Source organism: Sorex fumeus, unplaced genomic scaffold, assembly GCF_029834395.1.
Source record: "Sorex fumeus unplaced genomic scaffold, SorFum_2.1 ptg000072l, whole genome shotgun sequence".
Taxonomy (NCBI): Eukaryota; Metazoa; Chordata; class Mammalia; order Eulipotyphla; family Soricidae; genus Sorex; species Sorex fumeus.
This window is the reverse complement of record NW_026606129.1, coordinates 46377726-46401612: the sequence shown is the minus strand read 5'-3', so window position 1 is coordinate 46401612 and position 23887 is coordinate 46377726. Positions and strand designations below refer to the sequence as shown.

Below are 23887 nucleotides of genomic sequence, written 5' to 3'. Positions count from 1 at the left end.
AGAAGATAACTGAGCCAGAACAAAAGCCCTAGTAAGTCTGCAGAAGATGGCCAGCTGTGCCAAGTTCTGACCTCAGGCAGCTTGGGACGTCCCTAGAACCAGCCTCCTGGGGAGCACAGCACACTCCATTCTGCAATCACAGCCCTGGCCACTCGCTCCGGAGTTTGCCCACAGCTCAACTTGAAATGCGTTAGTTACTTCTATACTTAAGAGGATCTGGACTACAATTGGGTACCTTCAAGGCTTACTTCTGGCTCTGCACTCAGGGATCACTCCTCGAGTGCTCAGGGGAACGCATGCAGTGATGGGACCAAATACAAATTGGCCACAAACAAGGCAAGCACTTTAGCCCCATTTTTCTCTCTCCACTCCACATACACACACACACCTTCTTTCTTACGCCACAAAACCTTTGTGGGTTGTATACATCAGAACTCCATGATCAGTGTCAGCCTGGGCTAATGGGCCGCAAGGGAGTCTATCTGTACTGGGAAACTAACTGTCTATGTTTTCTCTCCAATCCTAACAAAACAAGACAGCACTCACTGAAGGTTAAAACACTGCTTCATGTTCTTACCTTGATTGTTTCAGCATGAATTTTGTTCAGCTGAGAAACTTCCTGCCGCTTACAGACTTTTGTTGCTTCCAAAAGGTTTTCGAGATTGAGATTGGCTTTCTGCAAAGACTGAAGTTCTGATTCTAATTCTAGCTGTCTTTTCCTAATAGAGACAAGAAAGTTGAATATTTCACGTAATGAGTAATGCTATATATTTTGGAGTGCTTTACAACTTATACACTTATTTTCCAGTGACCATTTAAAAGTCAGAGAGCTGGGGCTGGAGTGATAGCACAGCGGGTAGGGCGTTTGCCTTGCATGCAGCCGACCCGGGTTCAATTTCCAGCATCCCATATGGTCCCCTGACCACCGCCAGGAGTAATTCCTGAGTGCAAAGCCAGGAGTAACCCCTGAGTATCGCCAGGTGTGACCCAAAAAGAAAAAAATATCAGAGAGCCTCTGATTATACTCCCTGAAATACTCCCATTTTCTAGTCGGGTAAAATACATCTCAGAGACTGAGAACTTGAAACAATCAAGGTAAGAACAAGGAAACTTGTAAATGACGGGTTCCGATTCAAAGTTCCACATGGGCCAACTAATGTGTTTGGAAATGAGTTACTGCTCTTATTTTATGATACCCAACATCAAACCAGGCCCTCATATGTGCAAAGTGTACAATCTACTACTACAAGCCTGATCTTGTGACCCACACCCCTCCCCCCCCCCGGAACTTTTAGATATGATCCAAAGTCACTTCTTTATACTGGAGGATAGAACTGATCTTAGCTACAAGTGTGGTTTATCTTTCTTTTCCAAAGGAATATTAACCAGTAATTTTTGAGAACTCATGATTCATGTTAAGTACTGATAAAGTGATCAGATAAAGAATTTAATATGGAAATTCAATAGACATCTTTATAAGGGTGTTGCTTAAAATAACCACATTTAGTTCATTAACTGTTATTGAAAAAAATCAGAAAGCATTTTGTTACCTGCTATATGATAATAGAAACAATTAGATTTAATTAATATTAAATTGCTAATATTAAAACATTCAATTGTCTTTGTTAAAACACTAAAATCAAAAGTTAGACATATTAAAATATGTAAGTATAAATATGTTTACCTAGACAGTTCTTTGAATTCTTCATATTCTTGATTTGAATTATTCAACTCTTTCTGAATTTGCAGAAGCTGTGCTTTTAACTTCTCGGTGTTTGCTAATGAACTTGATTCCTTCAGAGATTTAGGAGAGAATCCCTGCTGACCTGAGAAAGAAAAGGAACTGATCTTTAAAAGACAAAACTAAATAGAAACTGAAAAATTGACCTTCAGAAGGAAGCTTACCATGGGGGAGAGGGGAAATGGAGGTAAACAGGAGGTCAGGAGACGAATCTGGGACAACAGCAGAGGAAAGCAGAACCTATTTGGGAGGGTGTGGTGCTAGAATGTTTATACATTAAAAATCTTAACACTGGGACTGGAGAGATAGTATTGCAGGTTGGGCACTTGCCTTACATGCACCTGATCTAAGTTCCATTCCTGATACCCCTATAGTCTCCTGAACTCCACCAGGTCATTCCTGAGCATAGAGCCAGGAATAAGCCTGAACACTACCATGTGTGATCCCAAAACAAAACAACAACAAACCCCTCCAAAAATAACAATATATTTTTAACGTTCTCTGCCAGGTTTAATTTTGATGCACAAGGAGAAAGAAAAAGAAATGCACTGGAAGGTGAAATTTAAAACTCACGAGTATTTTATAATGCAACAAGAAGCCAGACAGTGTGTCAAGAGGATAGAGGTCGATTTTGAGATGCTGAGAAGTCACAGAATGAATGGAGCACATTTACAGCAACACTGAAAGATCAATGACTAAAGCATCACGCACATGATGCTGAATGGAGAAAGGACAATAATTACATTTTCTGGGAATTAGTGCTAGCAGCTAACTTTAATAATCAGAAACATTTTTTAAGGGTGGGATTGGGGTGAGCCGGGCAATGCTCAGGGGCTCCTCCAGCTCTGTACTCAGGGCTAATCGGGGCAGTGCTCAGGGAGACCATGCAGGTCTGTGGCTCAAACCTAGGCCTCCTGCATACAAAGCATGCACTCAACTTACTGGTCCATCTTGCTGGTCCAAATAATTGGTGAGTTTATTTAGAAAAAAAGAATTAACAAGGGCAATAGATTTAAAGAACTTGGTAGAAAACAATTTGGGGGAATTCGTTTTCTTTTCTTTTTTTGTTTTTTGGGTCACACCTAATGATGCACAGGGGTTACTCCTGGCCTTGCACTCAGGAATTACTCCTGGCAGTGCTCAGGGGACCATATGGGGTGCTGGGGACCGAACCCAGGTCGGCCGTGTGCAAGGCAAATGCCCTACCCGCTATGCTATCACTCCAGCCCCTTTGTGGAGATTCTTAACTAAAATATGTTAAGGAGAGTTCCACCGAATTTCACTCTGGGAAAGTAATATTTAAAAGTTGTTTAGAGATTGCATGCCCAAGGATTAGCACCAAAAATTTTATGGGAAAACTAAGCAATGTTTATAAAATGATAGGATCTAGAAATTGCCTTTAGTATCTTTTTTTCTTCCAGTGTGGAAATCTGGAGCTCAAACTGATCTCATGCACATAGGCAATATGTTGTACCTCTAAGCCACTTCCCCAGAATTGCAAGTAGTTAAGTCAAGGTACTACTAAGGCCAACAAAATAGAACATTCTACTAAAGAAAAAAAAAAAAGACTGGAAAAGACTGAAGTGGTACCGGAAATCTGGTCTTTGCGTCGAAAATCTTAGTCTCTCCAAAACTCAATACTGTAAACTGTTTTCTTATTAAGTAATAACAGAAAGATGGAAAGATCTGGAAAGTGAAATGTTTTTCAACCAAAGCTGGGGCTGGAAGGCAGCTCAAAGGGCTGAAGCACATGCCCCGAAGCATGATGGAGCCTCAGGTTCAATCCCCAACACCACATAATCACCTCCCCCACCCTAGTATTACTGGTATGGCCCCCAAAAAAACAAAATTTAAAAAAAAAACCCAAATCAGAGACAAACACAAACTTCTATGGATATAGAATAAAAATATTAGAACCTTTTCTTGGAATGCAGTTCAGTGATAGAATGTTCAATGTACGAGGTTCTGGATTCCAATATCCCTCCCTTCCCAATACAAAAACAAAACCAACCAATGTGTTCCTAAATTCACCCTAAAAGGTAAAAGGTAAAGGCCCTCCCGTTGATCGTCGATTTGCTCGAGCGGGCCCAGTAACGTCTCCATTGGAGCGATAGCACAGCGGGTAGGGCGTTCGCCTTACAAGCGGCCAAAATGGCCGACCCGAGTTCAATTCCTCCGCCCCTCTCGGAGAGCCCGGCAAGCTACCGAGAGTATTTGATATGCCAGACACAGTAAGTAACAATAAAGTCTCACCCTAAAAAGGGAAAACAAAAATCTGAGCTGAGAAAGGCTACAGAAATATTCAGTCTATAGGGCAAAAGGAGATTGATTATGTAACCAAATCACAGGCATTAACAAAAAGTCAGGACTAAAGTTCTATTTAGTATTAAGAAAACTTCATGGAGCACAGAAGTAAATTGACAGGAGTGAAGATACAGCTAACAGAACACACATGCGCTAAGTACAACTAGCAAACATGACACAGGGATCAGATCATGCATCGTGACAGGAACAGGCACATATTGTGGCAGATGGATCATGAATCCCATCATGATCTGACACCCTACAAACCTTAACCAGGTGATTGAAATCATTTCACCTCTACGTAAACTGTGGTTATTTAAGCATTTATCATCAACAGTGAAATAGAAAAATTTTATGTATCAAGAATTAAGATGATTGAATCGACAACATTGAGAAATAGAATAGGATTTCCTTGCTCCGTTAGCTCAATCCTTTTTCAGAAAAAATTTTAGAAGCCTTTTAAATAACATAATATACACAAGAAAATGGCATGCCAGGTCTAAATGCTAAAATACTGTTCCTGCAAAGTTAAATAAATATAAACCAGACCTGCACCCCTGTGACACACAGACAACAATCATTTCTCACTTTTTTCATTTTTCTCTTTGTCAGATATTTCAGAAAAAGCTTTCTCCAGTGTTGCAATGGTTTGGGCATCTATTTCTTCAGCTCTTTTCACATGCTCTAATAACCTCAACCTTCTGTTCTCTTCCCTGAGGGAATGGTTTTCCATTGCATATTTTGCAACTCTGGGGTGGTGCTCTACCTGCAACAGAAAAGAATGACACATCTTCACAAATAGCTTCCAAGTGAACAACACCTAAAAAGCCACTGAAAAACTCCACGCACGCTCCCTACACCTGATGGTGGACTGCTGCCAACTCTGACAAAGCAACTGCCAGTGTGCTCAGATGAAATATCTGTGTGTCTTCCTGTCACCCTGTGTCTGGGTCTGCACCCTTGCAATCCTCACTCAGGCACATTGGAAACTCAGGTAGATTCTGCGTGCATAGGCAATGCTCAGATCAGCACGCTGAGGAGGACATGGAGGACACCTAGTATGAGCCACTAATTTATTTTCAGAAATATGGGGCCAGAGCGAAAGTACAAAGGGGTGGGCGTTTGCTCTGCACATAGCCAACCTGGGTTCGATCCCCAGCATCCCATATGGTCCCCTGAGAACCACCAGGAGTAACTCCTGAGTGCGGAGCCAGGAGTAACTCCTAAACACTGCCAGGTGTCCCCATCCCCTCTCCAAAAAAAAAAAAGACCAAAATCAAAATCAACCAAAACAAAAGAAATACTAAAAATGGCATGTACTCACTTGTTCTCTCAGGGTCTGAATCTCATCCCTCAACTCTGACAGCAAGCAATCCTGCTCCTCGGGCAGAAAGCTCCCCCGGGACTCTTTGTGAAGCTTCTCTAGGCGCATTATTTGGTCCTCTCGGAATTTCACAATCATTTTATTAGACTGAATAAATTTTTCCTTTTTGAGAGTCAGGTCTTCTAACTGGGTAATTTTTCCTAGCAGAGTCTGAAGAAATAATTTGGTTACACACAAACAATACCTTTAACACCCCAATAAGCAATATACTAATATCATATTTAATCTCAGTGGCAAAATCATATTTTCCCACCTCCATTTTACATATGGGTGTCACTGATTTCATTCAGGAGGCACCAGAGACTGCTGAAAGACTAAAATATTTTGAAACCCTCAGTTTCCTACCTTCTTTTCTTGTTCTGATTTCTTAAAGAATAGCATTGCCTCTTGGAAATACTTCATGTAATTTGTCTCATCTTTATCTGTAATCAATCCAGTAGAAAAGACGAAGGGAAGAAAAAAACTTTACATTTTTAAATTTTATAACAGACTTTATTTTTTTGCTGTTGTTCTGCCTTTTTTTTTTTGGCCACACCTGGCAGTTCTCAGTTTATTTACTCCTAGCTCTGCACTTGGGGATCTCTCCTGGCAGGCTTGGGGGACCGTATGAAATGCTGGAGGTCAAATCTGTGTCAGTCAGATGCAACGGAAGCGCCCTATCAGCTGTACTACCACTGCAGCTATCCAAAAACTGTAATAACTGCTCTTAACTAACCTAAATAAATCAGGTCAGATCATCAATTTAAAATTAACTTGTTCTACTTATTGGAGTACTCGCTCTTATCTCTGAATAAATATAAATCTATTTAGTAAACATAAAGATTTAGTAATGTAAAGATATGACATGTAATCTTGGATGTAAATCTAAATCAAATTCATCAGTATCTTTTTTCCCCTTGGGGTTGGGGCCCACACCTGGCAGTGTTTAGGGGCTTACTCTAACTCCACTCAGGGATCACTTCTGGAGGGCTGGGGTGGAGGTGGGGTGGGAAAGAGGGTGACCATACAGGGTTCCAAGGATCAAACCAGTCAGCTGCATGCAAGGCTTAGGCCCTACCAGTTATACTATCTCTCCAGTCCCTTTTCAGCACTTTCGAATGAATTACTCCATTATTTCTACTCTCCCCCTTCCCACCATATCTTAAAGACTCAGTATCTAAAGTACCTATTTCAAATTACAAAGTACTATGTTCCTGTTGTACACCTGAAATGCAATTATTAATTAATTTTGCAATTCACAGTGATGAGATAAAATATTTTCTTTAAGATATTCTATGTTCTTTATGGGCGAAAGGAGCAGTGTCATTTTGAAGGTAGCCTTTTCACTGAAGGGCTCTCACAGAAATCTGCTCTTTCTCGGGATAAAGGCCATGACGTCCCACTTACCCCTGGTCTGAAGGCTCTCTGACGCACTCTGCCTTGACATAAGCTGGACCACTTGTTCCTTGAGCCTCTTCACTTCAGCCTGTAGCTGGTTCACGTTGCCTTGAGTGTCTTCATTTACTACAGCCTGTTCCAAAAAATTGCTTCAAGCACTAGTTTTTGAGATATATATTCCTTGTTTACATTTATTTCTGTGGCTTAGAGCATTCCTATCTCGCCAACAGTCCAGGAAGGCCACTAGGTTCCCAGTGTCTCGACAGAGGAGGGAGCCTCCTTCCCTGGACTTTCTATCTAAAGCCGCTGCTGTCCTACACTGCCCCCTGCTCTTAGCTGAGCTGACTAATCATGGCCCCTTTCAGTGGCTTCCCTTCAGGGTCTGGGGATGTTCATCAGCCATTAAAGTACACATCGCCTACAGGGTACAAACCACCACCAAAATCTGCAGAACAACCAGGTCAAAGGGAGCTCGTTACTAAACACCCAACGCTTCACAGAATAGAAAAAAAAAAAAAATCTGACAGCCTCGAGGTCTCTGAGTTTTTATCTTTTACTGTTTTGTTTTGGGGCTACACCTGGCAGCTCAAGGGACCGTACGTGGTGCTGGGGATCAAACCAAGGTTGGCTGCGTTCAAGGCATGCATCTCCCAAGCCCCATGTTATCTTCAGTCAGAGCTGTACTTCTATCTCACCAACAGTGTTTCACAGGGGAAGATCTGAAAAATGTATCCTTAAAAAAAGTGCAGGAGAACTTCACCTGTTTCAACTGGTAGACTGTAACACTGTCTTCCTGTTGTTCATCAATTTGCTCAAGTGGGAACCAGTAACGTCTCCATTGTGAGACTTGTTGTTACTGTTTTTGGCATATCGAATACACCAGAATACACCACAGGGAGCTTGCCAGGCTCTGCTGACAGATGAGTATTAAGACTATAAAACTGGGGGCTGGAGAGATAGCACAGCGGGTAGGGTGTTTGCCTTGCACGCGGCCGACCTGGATTCAATTCCCAGCAACCCATATGGTCCCCTAAGCACCGCCAGGAGTAACTCCCAAGTGCAGAGCCAGGAGTAACCCTGTGCATTGCCAGGTGTGACCCAAAAAGCAAAAAAATAAATAAATAAATAAATAAAAAGACTACAAAATTGTACTACCACGCTAGAAAACTGACAGCTCCTTACAAAAGCAAACACTTAACCCTGTGAGATAGCACATACTTTGTAGTGCTTCTCACAAAAATAACCACAAAGAGGTCCATAAGAGTATCCCAGCAGCATTAGAGTAATCAAAACTGAAATGACTTAGATGTTCAACAGAAGGATAAAGAGTTAGAATTATATAATAAAATAGTAATCAGGGGAGGAAAGAACATACTTTCAATATATTTAAAACAAGAATGTCAAAAACAATACGTTGAATGAAAGAAGAATGCAATGCTATGATCTATTAGTATGATGTATACAAATATATATAGAATAAACACAAAATACATATATACACATATATATGTATACACATAACTAATCGACAGTGAGAGTAAGCCCACCAGTAGGTGTCTAAAAATGGACCAAATGAAACGTAGCAGAAGGAAACTTAGCGAGTGACAGAAGTAACTGGTAGGCTGGAGAAAACTTACCATTAGTTATAATGCTACAAGTCTTGCAAGTTTTGTTCTTGCAAAATTTTTTTGTGTGCTAAGAAGCTATTTCTAGTAGCATCTGATTCTTAGGCCAACCTGTACTTCCTGATGTTATTGTTACATCATTGATACCATAATTCTAATTATTCCTGTAGTTTTCCACTCTCCAAAGACTACAATAGGTCCCAAGAAACTGGATCAGGAAGCTCTAATGTCTGTTTCCTCCTCATATTAATAACACCACACTATAGGGTCATAATCCAGAACAGTAACTAGATCTATACTAACTATACTATTCTCATTCTATGCAAGAAGCAACAAGTACTCTAATTCTTACCATATGATGACCTAGGAATCTAAGGGGAACGAATGACCAATTTCTTCTTTGAACTTTCTTCTCTTTAAAGAGAGGAAATTGGGCTGGGGAAGAATATCAAAGAGCTGGGGCACACGCTTCGCATGCAGCAAGCCAGGGTAAGAGCCCAGGCACCACAGCCCTGAGCAATCCTGGAACCAGCAAGCTGGGAACAGTTCTTTACCACTGCCACGTGGGACCCAGAAGAAAAAAATTATGAGTATCAATTTGCCAATTTATGGAATGATGATTCCTCAATCTAGAATTAAAGGGACTTACCCCACCAAAACAAGTGGGGATTCCTTGGTGTGCTGACAGCCTGGGCAAATGTAGTCTGCGGCCTGCTGCCACAAATCAAGCCGCACCATAGAGCTGTGCCTGTTTATACACTCTGATGCTTTCATAGCCAGTAGGGGTTGTGGGAAAGGCACACTTGGCAGGGCTCAGAGTACTTCCAGATCTATGCCTGGAGAGTCACAGAGTGCTGCAGATCAAACCCACACTTCTACACGCAAAGCACGCAGGAAGTCCACTGAGCTATCTCTCTGTGGTGCTTTCTAAGTATAAAAGCAGAACTGAGTGGGTGAGACAAAGTCCTTATCAGATGACCATATCAGAAGCTTGAAATATTTACCACCTGGCCCTTCAAACCAAAGGTTTTCTGACTCTGACAAGCACTAATGTCAAGAAAAATTCTTATATAAAGAAAAAAGAAGAATCATAGGAGCTATGTAGGCAACTTGAAAAACAGTGTTTGTCAATACTATCAGATTATTTCCTAGAAAATCCCTGCCCACACTGTCAACTCATCGTAATCTGGTAGCTTCTCTCCAATCCAATTACAAAATAATAAACTTTGATTTCACTTGATAAAAATAATAACCATAAAACTATGTGTCATATTACGTTAGTGATACAGAAGACTGGAAAAGAAGGAATTAAATTATTTAAACTCAGGCTTTTAGAGAAATAAATAAAAGTTAGCATTAAGACCACTACAAAAGTGAGATAGGTTTGTAAGTTTAAGTGCTTTTATACTTAATAAAGTGTACTTTTTTTTTTACCTTATTTTTAATCAGTTTGGCTCTCTGAGCAAAGTTAAGCGTTGACAGGGTTTCCCCAAAACACCTGGATCCTGGATGAACATTTGCAACTATGGCTGTTTTGGCATTACCTCCAAGGGAGTCCTGTTTAATGATACGAATGGTAGATTTTCAGGTGAGAAGCAAAGAACTATTTTAAGAAAAAAAAATCTTCTGTCACCACAGGTGAGACTGTTCACTAACAATCATGGCATGGTGAGTACAACCAAAGAACAGCCCAGGAATCTAAGAAGTCGACTTACCCGAAGTAAGAAAGTAAGTTTGGAGTCTCTGTAGCAAACATGTCTTTGCTTTCCATTACCCACATCAACAAGTGCTGTGATCACCTGACCTAGGCAACTCAGTGATCTGTTTATGTTACCTGCTTCCTAAAATGTTGGGGAGAAAAGAAGACAATTCAGCAACACTGCTATACTGCTATTCTCTTTTTTTTTTTTTTTTTTTTTTTGCTTTTTGGGTCACACCTGGCAATGCACAGGGGTCACTCCTGGCTCCGCACTCAGGAATTATCCCTGGCAGTGCTCAGGGGACCATATGGGATGCTGGGAATTGAACCCGGGTTGGCAATTGAACCCCGGTTGCAAGGCAAACGCCCTACCAGCCCTACTCCAGCCTCCACACAGCTATTCTTTTTTATATTTAAATTTGGTAGCAATTTGAATGGAAAGGCCAGTAAGAAACAATATGAGTTAAGAAAATGCCCATTTCACCAAAAATACATCCTCTACTATTTTCTAACATTTTCCTATTTGCCACTCATTACAATTCAATATGAAAAACAAGAAAAAAGGGGAAAAAATTTAAAAGTCAGTGGCATTTCATTATTCCAACAGTTACAATGGATCTTTGCTGTCGGTAATGTATTTCAGTATGTGGGTCTGCATGAAGGAAGCATAAAGAGGCAATAAAGTCAGCTACAGCTAAGAGCACAATCCGTGGAGCCTGAGCACTCGGAGGCTCAAATCCTCACCTCAGTGCACAAAGCAGACCCTCCAGGGGTTAACCTGACTTCTCTGTGACCCTCGCTGCACTCATGTCGGTACTGGCACCTCGTGAGATTTCGTATGCACCGAGCACAAGAGCATCATGACGCTCTTACCTTCAACCTCATCCCTTCTGCGTGAGTATCTTTCTGCCTTTCAGACCCTGCTAAATCCACCAGATTGAGTAGAGAGGTTCGTATGTTCACAACATCGTTGCTTTTCTCCATGGACTCTACTGTGATGGTGAAGACGGCATGAGACCTCGAGGACTCCCGATTCATGGACGTCGAGGCCACGCGCCTGTTTCTCCATCCTCCAGACAGCACCTAGGAAAAAGGAACATTTATCACCATGACTTTTAAGTGGTACTCAATGGCCAAAAACATGAGAAGGAAATTTGTAAGTAGTCAAAGAATGGGCAGAATAAATACTGTATACTCAATTTTCTTTTTCCTCTCATTTTATGAACCTTACCGTATTATAGAAGGAGAACAAATATAAAATCAGAAACACAGGACCTAGAACTGGTTTTATCATTGTCTTACTTGGGTTAACCATACAGCCCTCAGAACTGTTCTTTATCTAGATAATAAGACAAAAGATAAACCTGGAAACTACCTTGAAGTTCAACGATCTGCAGTTCTTTAGTTGTATAAAAGCGCTCTAGCACCATCTGAATCTTAAGGCTCAGTTCTAAATTTGAAACCTGGAAACATGGGTGTCGACCAAGTGAGCAGAACATCTCAAACGTTAACAAGGATACTAATGATCTATCTTATAATTCAGGTAATTCTGAGGGTGCCGGGCAGGATCCAAGACTCTGCATTACTACAGCCCCCAAGTGATTCCAATCACCCAAGAACTACATTTTTGAGTAGCAAAGGCACTATATGGATAGGATACAATGGGGACACAGGTTGGGGAAATGGCTCCCAGGGCAGGACTCAAGGAGCCCACCACCACATGGTCACCTGAGCACTGCTGCACAGAGCCCCTCCACATGCGTATATACAAGAAAGGTGATATTGTAGACATAAAGGGAATGGGCACTGTACAAAAAGGAATGCCCCACAAATGTTATCATGGCAAAACTGAAAAGTCTACAATGTTACCCAGCATGCTGTCAGCACTGTTGTTAACAAACAAGTCAAGGGCAAGATTCTTTTTTCCTTTTTTGCTTTTTGGGTCACACCTAGCAATGCACCAGGGTTAATCCTGGCTCTGCACTCAGGAGTTACTCCTGGCGGTGCTCAGGGGACCATATGGGATGCTGGGAACCGAACCTGGGTCGGCTGCGTGCAAGGCAAACGCCCTACCCGCTGTGCTATCTCTCTAGCCCCAAGGGCAAGATTCTTGCCAAGAGAATAAATATCCGCATTGAGCATATTAAGCACTCTAAAAGTCGAGACAGATTTCTGAAATGGGTGAAGGAAGATGATCAAAAAAAGAGAAGAAAGCCAAAGAGAAAGGGACTTGGGTTCAACTGAAGTGCCAGCCTACTCCATCAAGAGACGCACACTTTGTAAGAATCAATGGAAAGAAGCCTGAGCCGCTGGAGCCCATTTCCCATGAGTTCATGGCATGAAAAGTATTTGTTTAAAAATAAAGAGACTCCAGGGCCGGAGCAATAGCAAGCGGGTAGGGCGTTTGCTTTGCACGCGGCCGTCTTGCGTTCAATCCCCGGCATCCCATATGGTCCCCCAAGCACCGCCAGGAGTGATTCCTGAGTCCAGAGCCAGGAATGACCCCTGAGCATCGCTGGGTGTGACCAAAAAAGCAATAAATAAATAAATAAAAAGACTCCTGGACAATAAAAAATGGTTCTCTTCAGTACAAGTGTCATGTCTTTCCCACCCTCCCAACCACCCAAATTATTTAAAGCAAACTTTGAGTTGTGTCCTAATTAATTGGGTGTACTGTCTTTACTATTTAAATTTAATCTTGCTGAAAAATGTGAAAAGGTTTATTGAGCAACAGAATATTGTCATTTTCTGGTAGTCATCTAAAGCTGCACTGGAAAAAAAAAAAGAATTTAAGTAAAATATTATTTAACTTAAAAAAAAAGAATTAAATAAGTTCTACTAGAATAAAACTTACCAAAAACAAAACAAAACAACTTTAAGTTGATAATCATTGACCAAAGACAGGGCTTGATCACCAGCAGAGAGTCGGGCATTTGCCCTGCATGTGACCAACCTGGGTTCAATCCCTGGCACTCCATATGGTCTTCTAAGCCCCTTCATGAATGAACCCTGAGCAGAGAGCCAGGAGTAAGCACTGAGCACCGTCATGTGTGATGTCAAAACAAAAACACAGATATATATATACAACTGGCTCTACACTCTAGGATCACTCTCAACAGGCTCAGACTGCCAAAGGAATGGGGAGTAGGGAAGCATACAATCAAAACCAGTTAGTCGTGTGCTAAACAAGTACCCTAACCTCTGATTCCCGAAACTGCCTTTTTAAGTATGTATAAAACCATACACAGGCTCATATGTGAAGCCTACTGTGATAGTCACAGTCTAAAAAGTTTTATCAAAAGAATTTTTGATGGAAGAATAAACTGAGAAAAGATTTTCACATATGTTCAGATAACAATATTATATAGCAGTGAAAAAGGTCAACAGTGATAAAGATCACAACATACATACTTTTCCTAAATTATCCTGTTTTACAACCTAGTTATAGAAAATTAAATCTATTGATAGATACAAATAAAATTCAAAAGCAACATATTAAAAATATATATGAAATTCAAAAGTAAAGTAGTAATGACAACCAGCATAATGCTTCTGTTCAGGAACAGGGAACCAGGGATATGAGCAAGAGAGAAGCAATTACATTGGTGTAAAATTGGTGATATCTGAGCCTTAAAACTGTCCAATGAACTCCAGCAAGTTCATTTCAATATTTTGATTAGCAACCTACATACATGTGGCATTTTTTATATGTAAAATTGTAACGAAAGAAAAACTTTAAAATTGGGGCAGGAGAGATAATAATGCCTTTACAGAATATTTTTAGTACCTCAATTACTGCTTTTATTAAGAAGATGTTTTTCACAGATACTATGCTAGTTGTCTAAAGATTAGATAACTCAACCAGGGTACCTGATAGGCTTCCGCAGCTGAGGTCACCACCTGCTCCACTGCACCAACAACAAACACTCCCTTCTTGATATGTTCTCGTAAGTACAGTCCAGCTGATGCAGAGTCCAGAAGATCATAGATTTGCTCATTGTAGATTTCAATAAAAGAACACTTGCAAAGGAAACTCTTTCCAGCGCCAGCCTGCAAAAATAAGTCTCCTTTAGATAAATGATTTTCATGTATTCTTCATTCTCTTTCATGTGAATATCTCATTTGCTCTACAAGGTGCAGATGTCATCATATGTTATTCTTTACACAACATGCAACATCTTCCAGATGTTAAAAAACCTAAAGATAACTAAAAAAATTAAAATGAAGCTATCTAATTGTAACACAGCTTTTTGTTGAGCAGGTAGGAGAAACTGTGCCACATCAAACAGTGCCCAGGGCTTAATCCTGGCTATCTGGATCATTCCTGGAGGAACTTTGGGGCAACATATGGTGCCAGATTTTGAACCCAGTTCAGTCGCATGGAAGGCAAATACCTTACCTGCTGTACTAACTCCCTGGCCCCAATATCATTACATTTAAAACACTATCAGTCTGCCTTTCAGGTGCAGCTACCTGGCCCCAGGAGCTGAAGCTGTCATGTCTCCTCCCCACAGATCACTGCAACCAATAAAGATCTTTGTTGCGGCTGGAGCAATAGCACAGCGGGTAGGGCGTTTGCCTTGCACGTGGCCAACCCGGGTTAAATTCCCAGCATCCCATATGGTCCCCTGAGCACCGCCAGGGGTAATTCCTGATCGCAGAGCCAGGAGGAACCCCTGTGCATTGCCAGGTGTGACCCAAAAAGCAAAAATAAAATAAAATTAAATTAAAAAAAAAAAAAAGATCTTTGTTGGTACCATCAAAAAAAAAAAAAAAACCCCACCAGTATCAGTTCAATCCCAGGACCACCAATGGTTTGCAGAGATATTCAGGGCCAAAATAAGAAGACCGAAATTGGTCAGTTCGGATGAGCAATCCCGTTTTTCTCTTTTTGTCTCCCTTATCTATTTAGGCAACCTCGTAAAGCTTATATTTGAAGAAACTGCTATACTCTCTGAAAGACTGAAAATAATTTTAAGTTTTAATCACAGAAAAGTATATAGTGTTACAATTGCTTAAGTGGTCCATATTGTGCTTGTCTTTTTTTCCTCTGAGTGATTTTTTATGTCTTTTTTGGGGAGGATGGGGGGAGGCTGCACCCAGCAGTATTCAGAGGCTATTCCTGGATCTGTGCTCATGAGTGAGCCCCTGCAGTACTCAAGGGGCTATATGTGGTGCCATGAATTCCAACTAGGGTTGGCTGAATGAAAAGTAAGTACTTTAACCCTTGCACTATCTCTTCGGCCTCATATTCAGAATGCATAGCTGCATAAATCCAAGGGAATTTCTGCAAAAAAAGTAAAACAGTGACTCAAAACTACAATGCTTTCCTGGTGCACATGCAATAATACAAATAACACTAGTGGTTCTAAAGAAGCACAATCCTGAAAACGACCCAGCCTCAGAGATCAATCCAAAGTAGGAAAGTGCATATCCCCACTGCTGGCACGCCACAGTGAAGTAAAATTATAATCAGGTGTGGCCAAGGAGGTAATAAGCCAGAACTATGGGACATGCTGAGGATCTAGGAGCATCCACAATCACTCAGAGCCTAGGCACAGGCAGGAGATAAGATTTGGTGACTCTGTTTTCCTCAGTTAAGATTTTCTTTACCTCTGAGATAGTTTTCTTTTTCTTTTCTTGGGCCACTCCCAGCAATACACGGGTTCATATGGGATGCTGGTGATCAAAGCTGGGTCGAACACATGCAGGTCAAACGCCCTATTCACTGTACTACCACTACAGCCCCAACATTCCTTTTTTACTTTAATTTTTTTCTTTTTAGACCACATTCGGTGGCGCTCAGGACTTACTCCTGGCTTTGTGCTTAAGAAACACTCCTGGCATGGCTCAGGGGATCACATGTGGTACTGGGGATCAAACCCAGATCTGTGAAGTGCAAGGCTAGCGCCCTACCCACTGAACTTTTTCTCCAATCTTCTTTAAAAAAAAAACAAAACAATAATCTGGGTTCAAGAATGATATGTTTTAAAATTTTGATTAAGTTAAAAACTAATAATCCTTAATTTTATTTTATGAATTCAAAGATTTCTTTTTATATAATAGCCAATCCATACTATTAAGTAACACCTACGCACCTGTGCATCAATAGCAGTTTAGCTAACTACTCAAAAATAGGTTATTTCACGGCAAAGCCTGGTAAGGTACCCATGACGTTTTCGATATGTCAAACATAGTAACAAGAAGTCTCACAATGGAGATGTTACTGGGTCCGCTCGAGCAAACCAATGAATAATGGAAGGACAGTGCTATAGTGCGACATAAACATTTTAAACACTTTTAATGTTTATTTTTTCTTAATTTAAGGCACTATTATTTCTAGAAAGCTGCTCATTAGAGGGTTTCAGGCATATAGCATTCCTACACCAACCCCACCACCAGGGCGAGCCTTCTTCCACTGCTGGTTCTGTTTCTCTTCCACTCCTCAGTCCCCTCCTTAACGGGAATTTTTTGAGGGATGGAGGAAGGAAAATAGCGGCAGTGCTCAGTGCTCCCAGCTTTGCACTCAGGAATCACTCCTGGGGGCTCAAGGGATCATATGGGATACCAAGAATAGAACCTGGGTTGGCCACATGCAAGGCAAGTGCCTTACCCGCTGTACTCTCTCCAGCCCCTTAACAGGCAGATTTTTAAGTCTGGCTGTAGTTTGCGTCTCCAGCTCACAGGGTTGTGGACTGTGTTTCAGACATATACATACACCACTAAACTGCTAGAGGCCCATGGCCCCTACCATTTTTACTGCCCATCTGCCTAAGACATTTTATTGTTACTTTAAGTTTTACCTTTTCTTTTTCACGGCCAATCAAGGAAAATAAATACTCAAAACTTCGCGGGATTATCCCTCTAAGGTTATGAGAAAAATTATCAGATTCAGATGGTCCTAAAAGAAATGGTAAAAACATTACATATAAGTTCATTTTTATACTATTACAAGAGTCCTGCAAAATGTTAACACAAGATTACTTTATACAGCAACAAGATAACATTGTAAAGTCAGTTTCCTTTCTGTGCCCCAAATGAAAATTTTTTAAATTTTTAGTTAGTGAAACACCATGAGGTACAGTTGTAAACTTACAAACTTTCGTGCTTAGGTTTCAGTTATACAATGATCGAGTACCGATCCCTCCACCAGTGCCCATTCTCCACCACCAATGATCCCAGTAACCCTCTCATCTTCCTATAGCCCCCCGCCCTGCTTCTGTGACAGGGCATTCCCTTATGAATTTAGTTTTTGACTTCAGTCACCATAAACCAATTTTTAAAGTTATTTTATAAGTTAAAAACCAAACTTGAAATCTTTCCTACTGCCCGGCACCAAAATTAGCACAAATACCAAATAATTTAACTTCTCCATTATAACATTTGGTCTCAGAGGCTGAACTGTAGACACTGGTTGTGTGGCCACAGGCTAATCACATAATTTCTCAGACTTCTCAACTGATAATGTTAACAAATATTCCAGACAGTATACGGAAAATCAGTGACAGAAGCAGGGTACTAAATACTTCAGGAGATGATGGTGGTGGGGTATCTACTGACAAGAAATTCTGGCTTGTGCTTTGGCCATTAAGAGTTTATAAATATAAAAAATTTCACTTAGCTCAACTCAAAACTGTTTGACTGCACAATTTCTTTGGGCTCAGCACTGAGCTGGGAACACTGCTACAAATAGGGACCTTCAATAAGGTAACTCACAATCTCACAGAGGACTAGGAAATATCACTCATCTTACAAGGTCAACAACTTACAAAGTAATTATTCCCTCCCCCCAAAAAATACCACATACTATCATTACAGGAAAAGTATATCAGGTCAGCAATTGTTTACTTACCCATCATAGTAAATGTTTTTCCTGAGCCAGTCTGTCCACTGTTAAAAAAAAAAAAGTTTTACCTAGTGTTTTTATACATAAGTTTAGAAAACTACCATCCAATGTAAACATGAATGACCTAGTAGATAAACTTCTGAACCAAAGTCTTGTTTTCTGTTTAAAAATCAGGGTCAGGAATAGGGGCTAAAGAGAGAGAAAAGTGGGTAAGGCACTTGGTTTTCACACTGCCAACCCAGATTCAATCCCACGCATCCCATATGGTCCCCCAAACCTGTCCAGAATATTCCTGAGTGCAGAACCTCTGGGTGTGGTCCAAACTATAGTTTTTAAGTCAAGTGTGACACTGACTTCACAAAGCAACAACACTTTGAAGAGAGGTGATAAGGTACAAGAAAAGAAGTGTGGGTGATCTCCAGAATGTTCTTCCCGAGAGTTTTCAGAGGGGAACATGGATTTGCAGATGCCGATTTTTGCTTCATGAAGTTGGTGCCACACTTGACTTAAAAACTATGATCAATGCATATTATTTCAAAACACTAAATCTAATTCGTTAAATCAGCCACAGAAAAGGAAGAGAAGCACCTATAACTACCCCTTGTAGGAAGAGGCAACTTACTAGGCAAAGATGGTGCCATTGTAACCGCTCATACAGGACTCCACAATGCCTTTGGCCACAGTTGAGAACACTGACTCCTAGAAAAGCACCAAACATGTTAACAAGTCACAAAGACAAAACTAGTATTCCTTAATTATTCTACAGTGTAACATTAAGAGAAATGTGTGCTTGGCAACAAACCTGTTATTTAACATTTTAAAAAATAAAAATATTTTTCCTATGCCACATTCTGCAATATAACAATAAAAATTGTAAGGGCCAAAGAGATAGTACAGCAGTGGGTAAGACACTTGGGTTCAGGCCACGTTCGAGCCCCACCAAGGAGCAATCCTGCACAGTCTGGTGTGTCCCCCAAATAAAAACAAGAACAAGCAACGAAAACTTATGTCATGTACTCAGCCACAATTCCTGCGCTCAACAGCTACATACAGGTCATGCATTTGAGAAAACTAAGTTCCAAATTTGATTTACTATTAAATAATCACATGAGGCTAGGAGCTATTGTAGCCGGGAATGTGCATAAAGGAAATTTCCTCACTGTCAAATTCTATTGGCTAATAGGGCGTTTACCTTGCACGTGGCCGACCCAGGTTCGATTCCTCCGTCCCTCTCAGAGAGCCCGGTAAGCTACCAAGAGTATCCCGCCCTCAAGGCAGAGCCTGGCAAGCTCCCCGTGACATATTCAATATGCCAAACACAGTAACAACAAGGCTCACAATGGAGACGTTACTGGTGTTGCTTGAGCAAATTGATAAACAACGGGACGACAGTGCTACAGAATTAGATTTTAACTAAACAGTCCTTAATAAAAGAGCAGTTATTGAAACCAGAGTAATCTATGTATCTCTCTGCTAAGTGACTACTCTCCCCCAAAATTCACATGTTGAAAGCCTCATTTCCAAAGTGAAGTTATTTGAAGAGGGAGCATGGCCAAGGTTATTCAATGCTGAGTGTGGAGGCCTCAAGGTGGGAGCAGTACACTTAAGAGAAGGGGGATGTAAGAGAACTTGCTTTCTCTCTTATCCATGTGAGGACACAGCAAGAAGATAGATTTTTACAAGCCAGGAAACATACTCTCATGGACCCAACCTACTGACTTGATCTTGGACTGTCAAAGACTCCAAATGAACCATCTACAAACTCATTTACAACAGATAAATGTTGCTTAAGTCTATGATATTTTTGTTATAGCAGCCAAAACTAAGAGACATTTCTTTTTTCTTTTTTTTTTGGGGGGGGTCCCACACCTGGCAGTGCTCAGGAATTACTCCTGACCATGAGATGCTGGGGATGAAGCCTGGGTCAACTGCATGCAAAAGAAATCACCTCCCTGCTGTTCTAAAGCTCCGGCCCCTAAAAAACATTTCTTAAACCAGGTAATTGAAATGTACTTATCAAACACTGAAGTGGCTCTGAAAAGCTGACCTTCAATACCCTTATCACTAAATAGAGAAAATACACAAAGCAGGCTTATGGCATTCTGCTACACAATTTGATGAAGAAAAACACTTACAACTAAATTTCAAGTATTTGGGAAATGTCTGAACTTCCAAATTCAAATGAGAGATCAGAAAGAAAATATTCAGGGCCAGAGCAACAGCACAGCAGGGAGGGCACTTGCCTTACGCATGGCCAATCCGGGTTCAATCTCTGGCACCCCATATGGTCCCCCAAGACCATCAGATGGAATGATCCCTGAGTGCGGAGCCAGGAGTAACCCAAGCATCTCAGCCCCCCCAAAAAGGAAAAAAGAAATCTTCACAAATAAGAGATTCCATGTCTCAAGTAGGAAGTTCAAGTTTCTAAATGATCATACCTGAGTAGTGCCTATGTCTGCAACATGATCAAAGGTGAAGACCTTAGGCTCAGGGTTAGAGTGTAGCCGGAGAGTCGTAGACGAGAGCGCGGATAAGCATAAGTTTTGCTCTCCATCAGCCGGTCCGGAGCTCTCTTTGGGCGGACGAATCCGTACAAAAACTCTGATGGCATCATCACCTTCATTGCTAAAGATAGATATATGTATATATTTAAAAAAAGATGCAAGGTACCTTATGTGATGGAGGGCGGGGGGATGAAACTCCCAGTCTATTGTATGCAAGGCAAGAACCCTACCACTATACTATCTCTCCAGCCCTCATAGGTCTTTACTTTTCCCCCCCAAGATCCACGAATTAATAATTAATTATATAATATAATTAATATCTTTTATAGTGTTTTGTTTGTGTGGGCTGTGCTGCCGATCAAACCCAGGGGGGTCTCACACCTGCAGGGCAAGTGCTTTACTACTGAGTCACATCCCCAGCCCTAACATTTCCCTCTTTGAATGAATCTCACATGGGCTCGCTCTTCAAACCTGTTCTCTGTTGAATATGTTATTTCCGTTGCTTGTCTCTATGCTTCTTTGCTTGCTTATTTTCACCCAGGAGAAGCCTATGTTCTCTCTAGAACAAATACTTCTCCCTTTCTCTTCCTTTGCATCTTTCTACTTTCAATAAAAAACTTTCTTGCTTTGCAAAAAAAAAAAAAATACGTAAAAATAAATGAATCTCACATGACTCCCACCCTTTATTACTTTGTTTCACAAGAGCCATCTGAAGTGCACTCGATGGTAGTGCTTTAATCCCTGCTTTGAGACTTATCACAGATGACTTCCCTCTTAGTAATAGTAAATCATCCCAAGGGTGACTTACGTTATTGATTCCATCTTTTCGTCAGAAATGGGAGATGATACTGCTTGGGTGATGTGGGAGAATGTGACTCCCCCCACCCACCCACCCTCTGCAGATTACCAAGTAGTGAAGAACCAAGCTTTAATAAAAATACCAATATAGTCATGCTGACGATGGCTAATAATTTAGAAACATTGCTATTCTGATCCTTTATGTCACCAAAAGGTATTTACTTACCTTGCTTGGTTCAATTGGCCATTTGCAGCACTGCGTAATTCAGCTGGGGGTGGGGGGGGGGAAAGACAAGAAGTCACTTAATGTGCTTCAAAGTGAAGTCCATCAACCCCATGCCCAAGTGGCCAGCTTCTCAGTCTCTCGGTCTCCTCAGCTGAGCTCTGACAGTTGAGCACCTGTAGGATCCAAGCCTGGGTCTGTCCCTCTCTTCCATCCTTACATGCTCCATGGGGACGACATCCCTTCTAATGCTTTGTATTAAGTACTTTGTAATTACAAAGCATTTAATACAAAGTCTTAAATACTTTTTATACACTGAGGATACCCAAGTTGATACCTTTGCCCTCTAAAGTTCTCCTAAATGAGCCCTAGGCTCTTAAAAATTGCCTACTTGTCCTCTCCAAGTTAGATGGCCAATAAGCAATGCTTCTACTTGAAGGCACCCAAAACCAGCTTCTGATCCCCCCCCCCTCCACTGCAAATGTGCTTCTCTATTTTAGTTAAGGACAGTGTCACCGTTTCAACCTTTTGGCAAGACTCGCAAGTGTGACTCCAAGGCTGCCACCCACCCCCAATAACTGAAACTGTTGACATTTTTAAAACTATTACACATCAACTTTAGGTGCTCCATAGGTAAAGAGCCATGAAGAAAGGTCTCTTCAACAGAAATCTAGGAATTTTCAGAAGAGGAGTCTGTTGCATCTGAACCAAGATCGCTCTCTGCTTCCAGCAGCAGGAGCTGGAGCTCCCGTGGTAGACAGCTCTCTGTGTCAGGAGTTGGGCTGATCAACTATGATCACAGAATGGTCCCCTCCCTCTGCTCCTTTCTGCAGGATTTCTTCCCTGGCTGTGAGGGCTCAGCCAGCCCCAGGCTCCAGGCGAGAGTACTGTTTACATAACAAGTTCCCTTGGGAGCAGAGCAATGGAAAGGCTCTTGCCTTGCACGAAGCGGACCAGGGTTCAATCCCTGAGGCACAGAGACAGAAAAACGCTGAACATCACAGGCTGTGGCCCAACCCCACCCCTCACCTACCACAGGAAAAGGGAAGAAGAGAAGAGAAAGAAAAAGAAAAAGAAAAAAGAAAAAAGAAAAGACCGCACAGCAGCATAGCACAGTGGGACACTGAGTACAGAACTATCAGGGCCCCTTGCCCTCCAGTTCCAGGGCTCCAAGGAAGCCCAGCCCACAGGAGCTTCAAAGGGGGCGGGCTGCAGGGCGAAGTAAACAGACGCTCAGATCACAGCCAGATCTCAATTCCTTTGCTTTAAGCCCCAAATCTGCCCGACCCTTACTAGTGGCGATGCCCAGAGCACAACAAACATTTCGGCCCTGGAATGTTCGGGTCTGCGCCCCCAGCTCATTATACCCAGAGAACAGAAGACGGGGTGGGGGGGGGGGGGCAATAGGCGCCTTCTAGAGGGACGGCCAGCGAGCACAGTGCAGGGTCCAGAGAATGACCCACCGAAGGACCGGACCGCCAAAGGGGTCCCGGAAGGTGTGCCCGGGAGAAGCACGGCCAGACTCCCGTTCTGCGACGAGGGGAGGGGAGGGGAGGGAGGAAGAGAGGGAAGGAGGAAAGGAAGGAGGGAGGGAAGAAAAAAAGAAGAGAGGAAGGAAGGAAGGAAGGAAGGAAGGAAGGAAGGAAGGAAGGAAGGAAGGAAGGAAGGAAGGAGAAAGGGAGAGGAGGGAAGGAAGGAGGGAAAGAGGGGAGGAAGAAAGGAGGGAGGGAGGGAAGGAAGGAAAAAAGAAGAGAGGAAGGAAGAAGAAATGAAGAGGGAAGGAGGAAAGGAAGGAAGGAGGGAGGGAAGGCAGGCGGGCAGGCAGGCCGGCCGACCCCGGAGAGGGAGAGAACTTGCAGACGCGGCGGGTGGTCGCGCGCACCGGGAGCGCGCTCCCGCAGAGGGGCAGGACGGCGCTGCCAGCCGGAGGCTCCAGCTCTCGGTTCACCGCGCAGCCCCAGCGCCTAAAACCCGGAGCCCCGGGTGCTCCCCGCCGGCCGCCCCGTTCCCCGCCCCCCCCACTCGCACGACCAGGCCCGATCTGCAGGGCCGTGAGGGGCGGCGCCGGGCGGCCGAACGCCCCCCCGCCCCCGGGGCTCGCGGGGAGCCCGTCGCCTCACGAGGCGGCGGCGCTTGACTTACTCTTGCAGCCCGGCGCCATGGCGGTCCCAGCAGCCCGACTCCGGGTCCAGCTCAGCCGAGGCTCCACACGCCCGCCCGAACGCGCGGGACGCCGAGCTTCAGCTCCGAGCAAGATGGCCGCGTATTTAAATTTGGCGCCCGGCGGAACGTTGACGCCGGGACGGGGGCCGCCATGTTGCCCGGCGCGGGGCGGGGCTGCGTGACGTCACTCCCGGCGCCCCGGCGCCGTCTTCAGGCGACGACT

The 23887-nt window shown here is 42.6% G+C and overlaps 1 protein-coding gene across 1 annotated transcript in view; it reads right to left on the bottom strand.

The window, feature by feature from the left end:
- Nucleotides 1-23828, bottom strand: part of KIF15 (kinesin family member 15) — a 48818-nt gene extending 24990 nt beyond the window's left edge. The window contains exons 1-16 of the mRNA XM_056129504.1: nt 23644-23828; nt 21505-21547; nt 20415-20601; nt 18599-18675; nt 17983-18020; nt 16934-17031; nt 14001-14180; nt 11004-11213; nt 10147-10272; nt 9866-9988; nt 6816-6939; nt 5775-5851; nt 5370-5579; nt 4634-4811; nt 1685-1826; nt 578-719 (exon numbers count right to left, since the gene is read on the bottom strand). Coding sequence (XP_055985479.1) covers nt 578-719; nt 1685-1826; nt 4634-4811; nt 5370-5579; nt 5775-5851; nt 6816-6939; nt 9866-9988; nt 10147-10272; nt 11004-11213; nt 14001-14180; nt 16934-17031; nt 17983-18020; nt 18599-18675; nt 20415-20601; nt 21505-21547; nt 23644-23662 — 1974 coding nt within the window. The 5' untranslated portion in view covers nt 23663-23828. The remainder of the gene's footprint in view (nt 1-577; nt 720-1684; nt 1827-4633; nt 4812-5369; nt 5580-5774; nt 5852-6815; nt 6940-9865; nt 9989-10146; nt 10273-11003; nt 11214-14000; nt 14181-16933; nt 17032-17982; nt 18021-18598; nt 18676-20414; nt 20602-21504; nt 21548-23643) is intronic.
- Between the last annotated feature and the right edge of the window lie 59 nt (nt 23829-23887).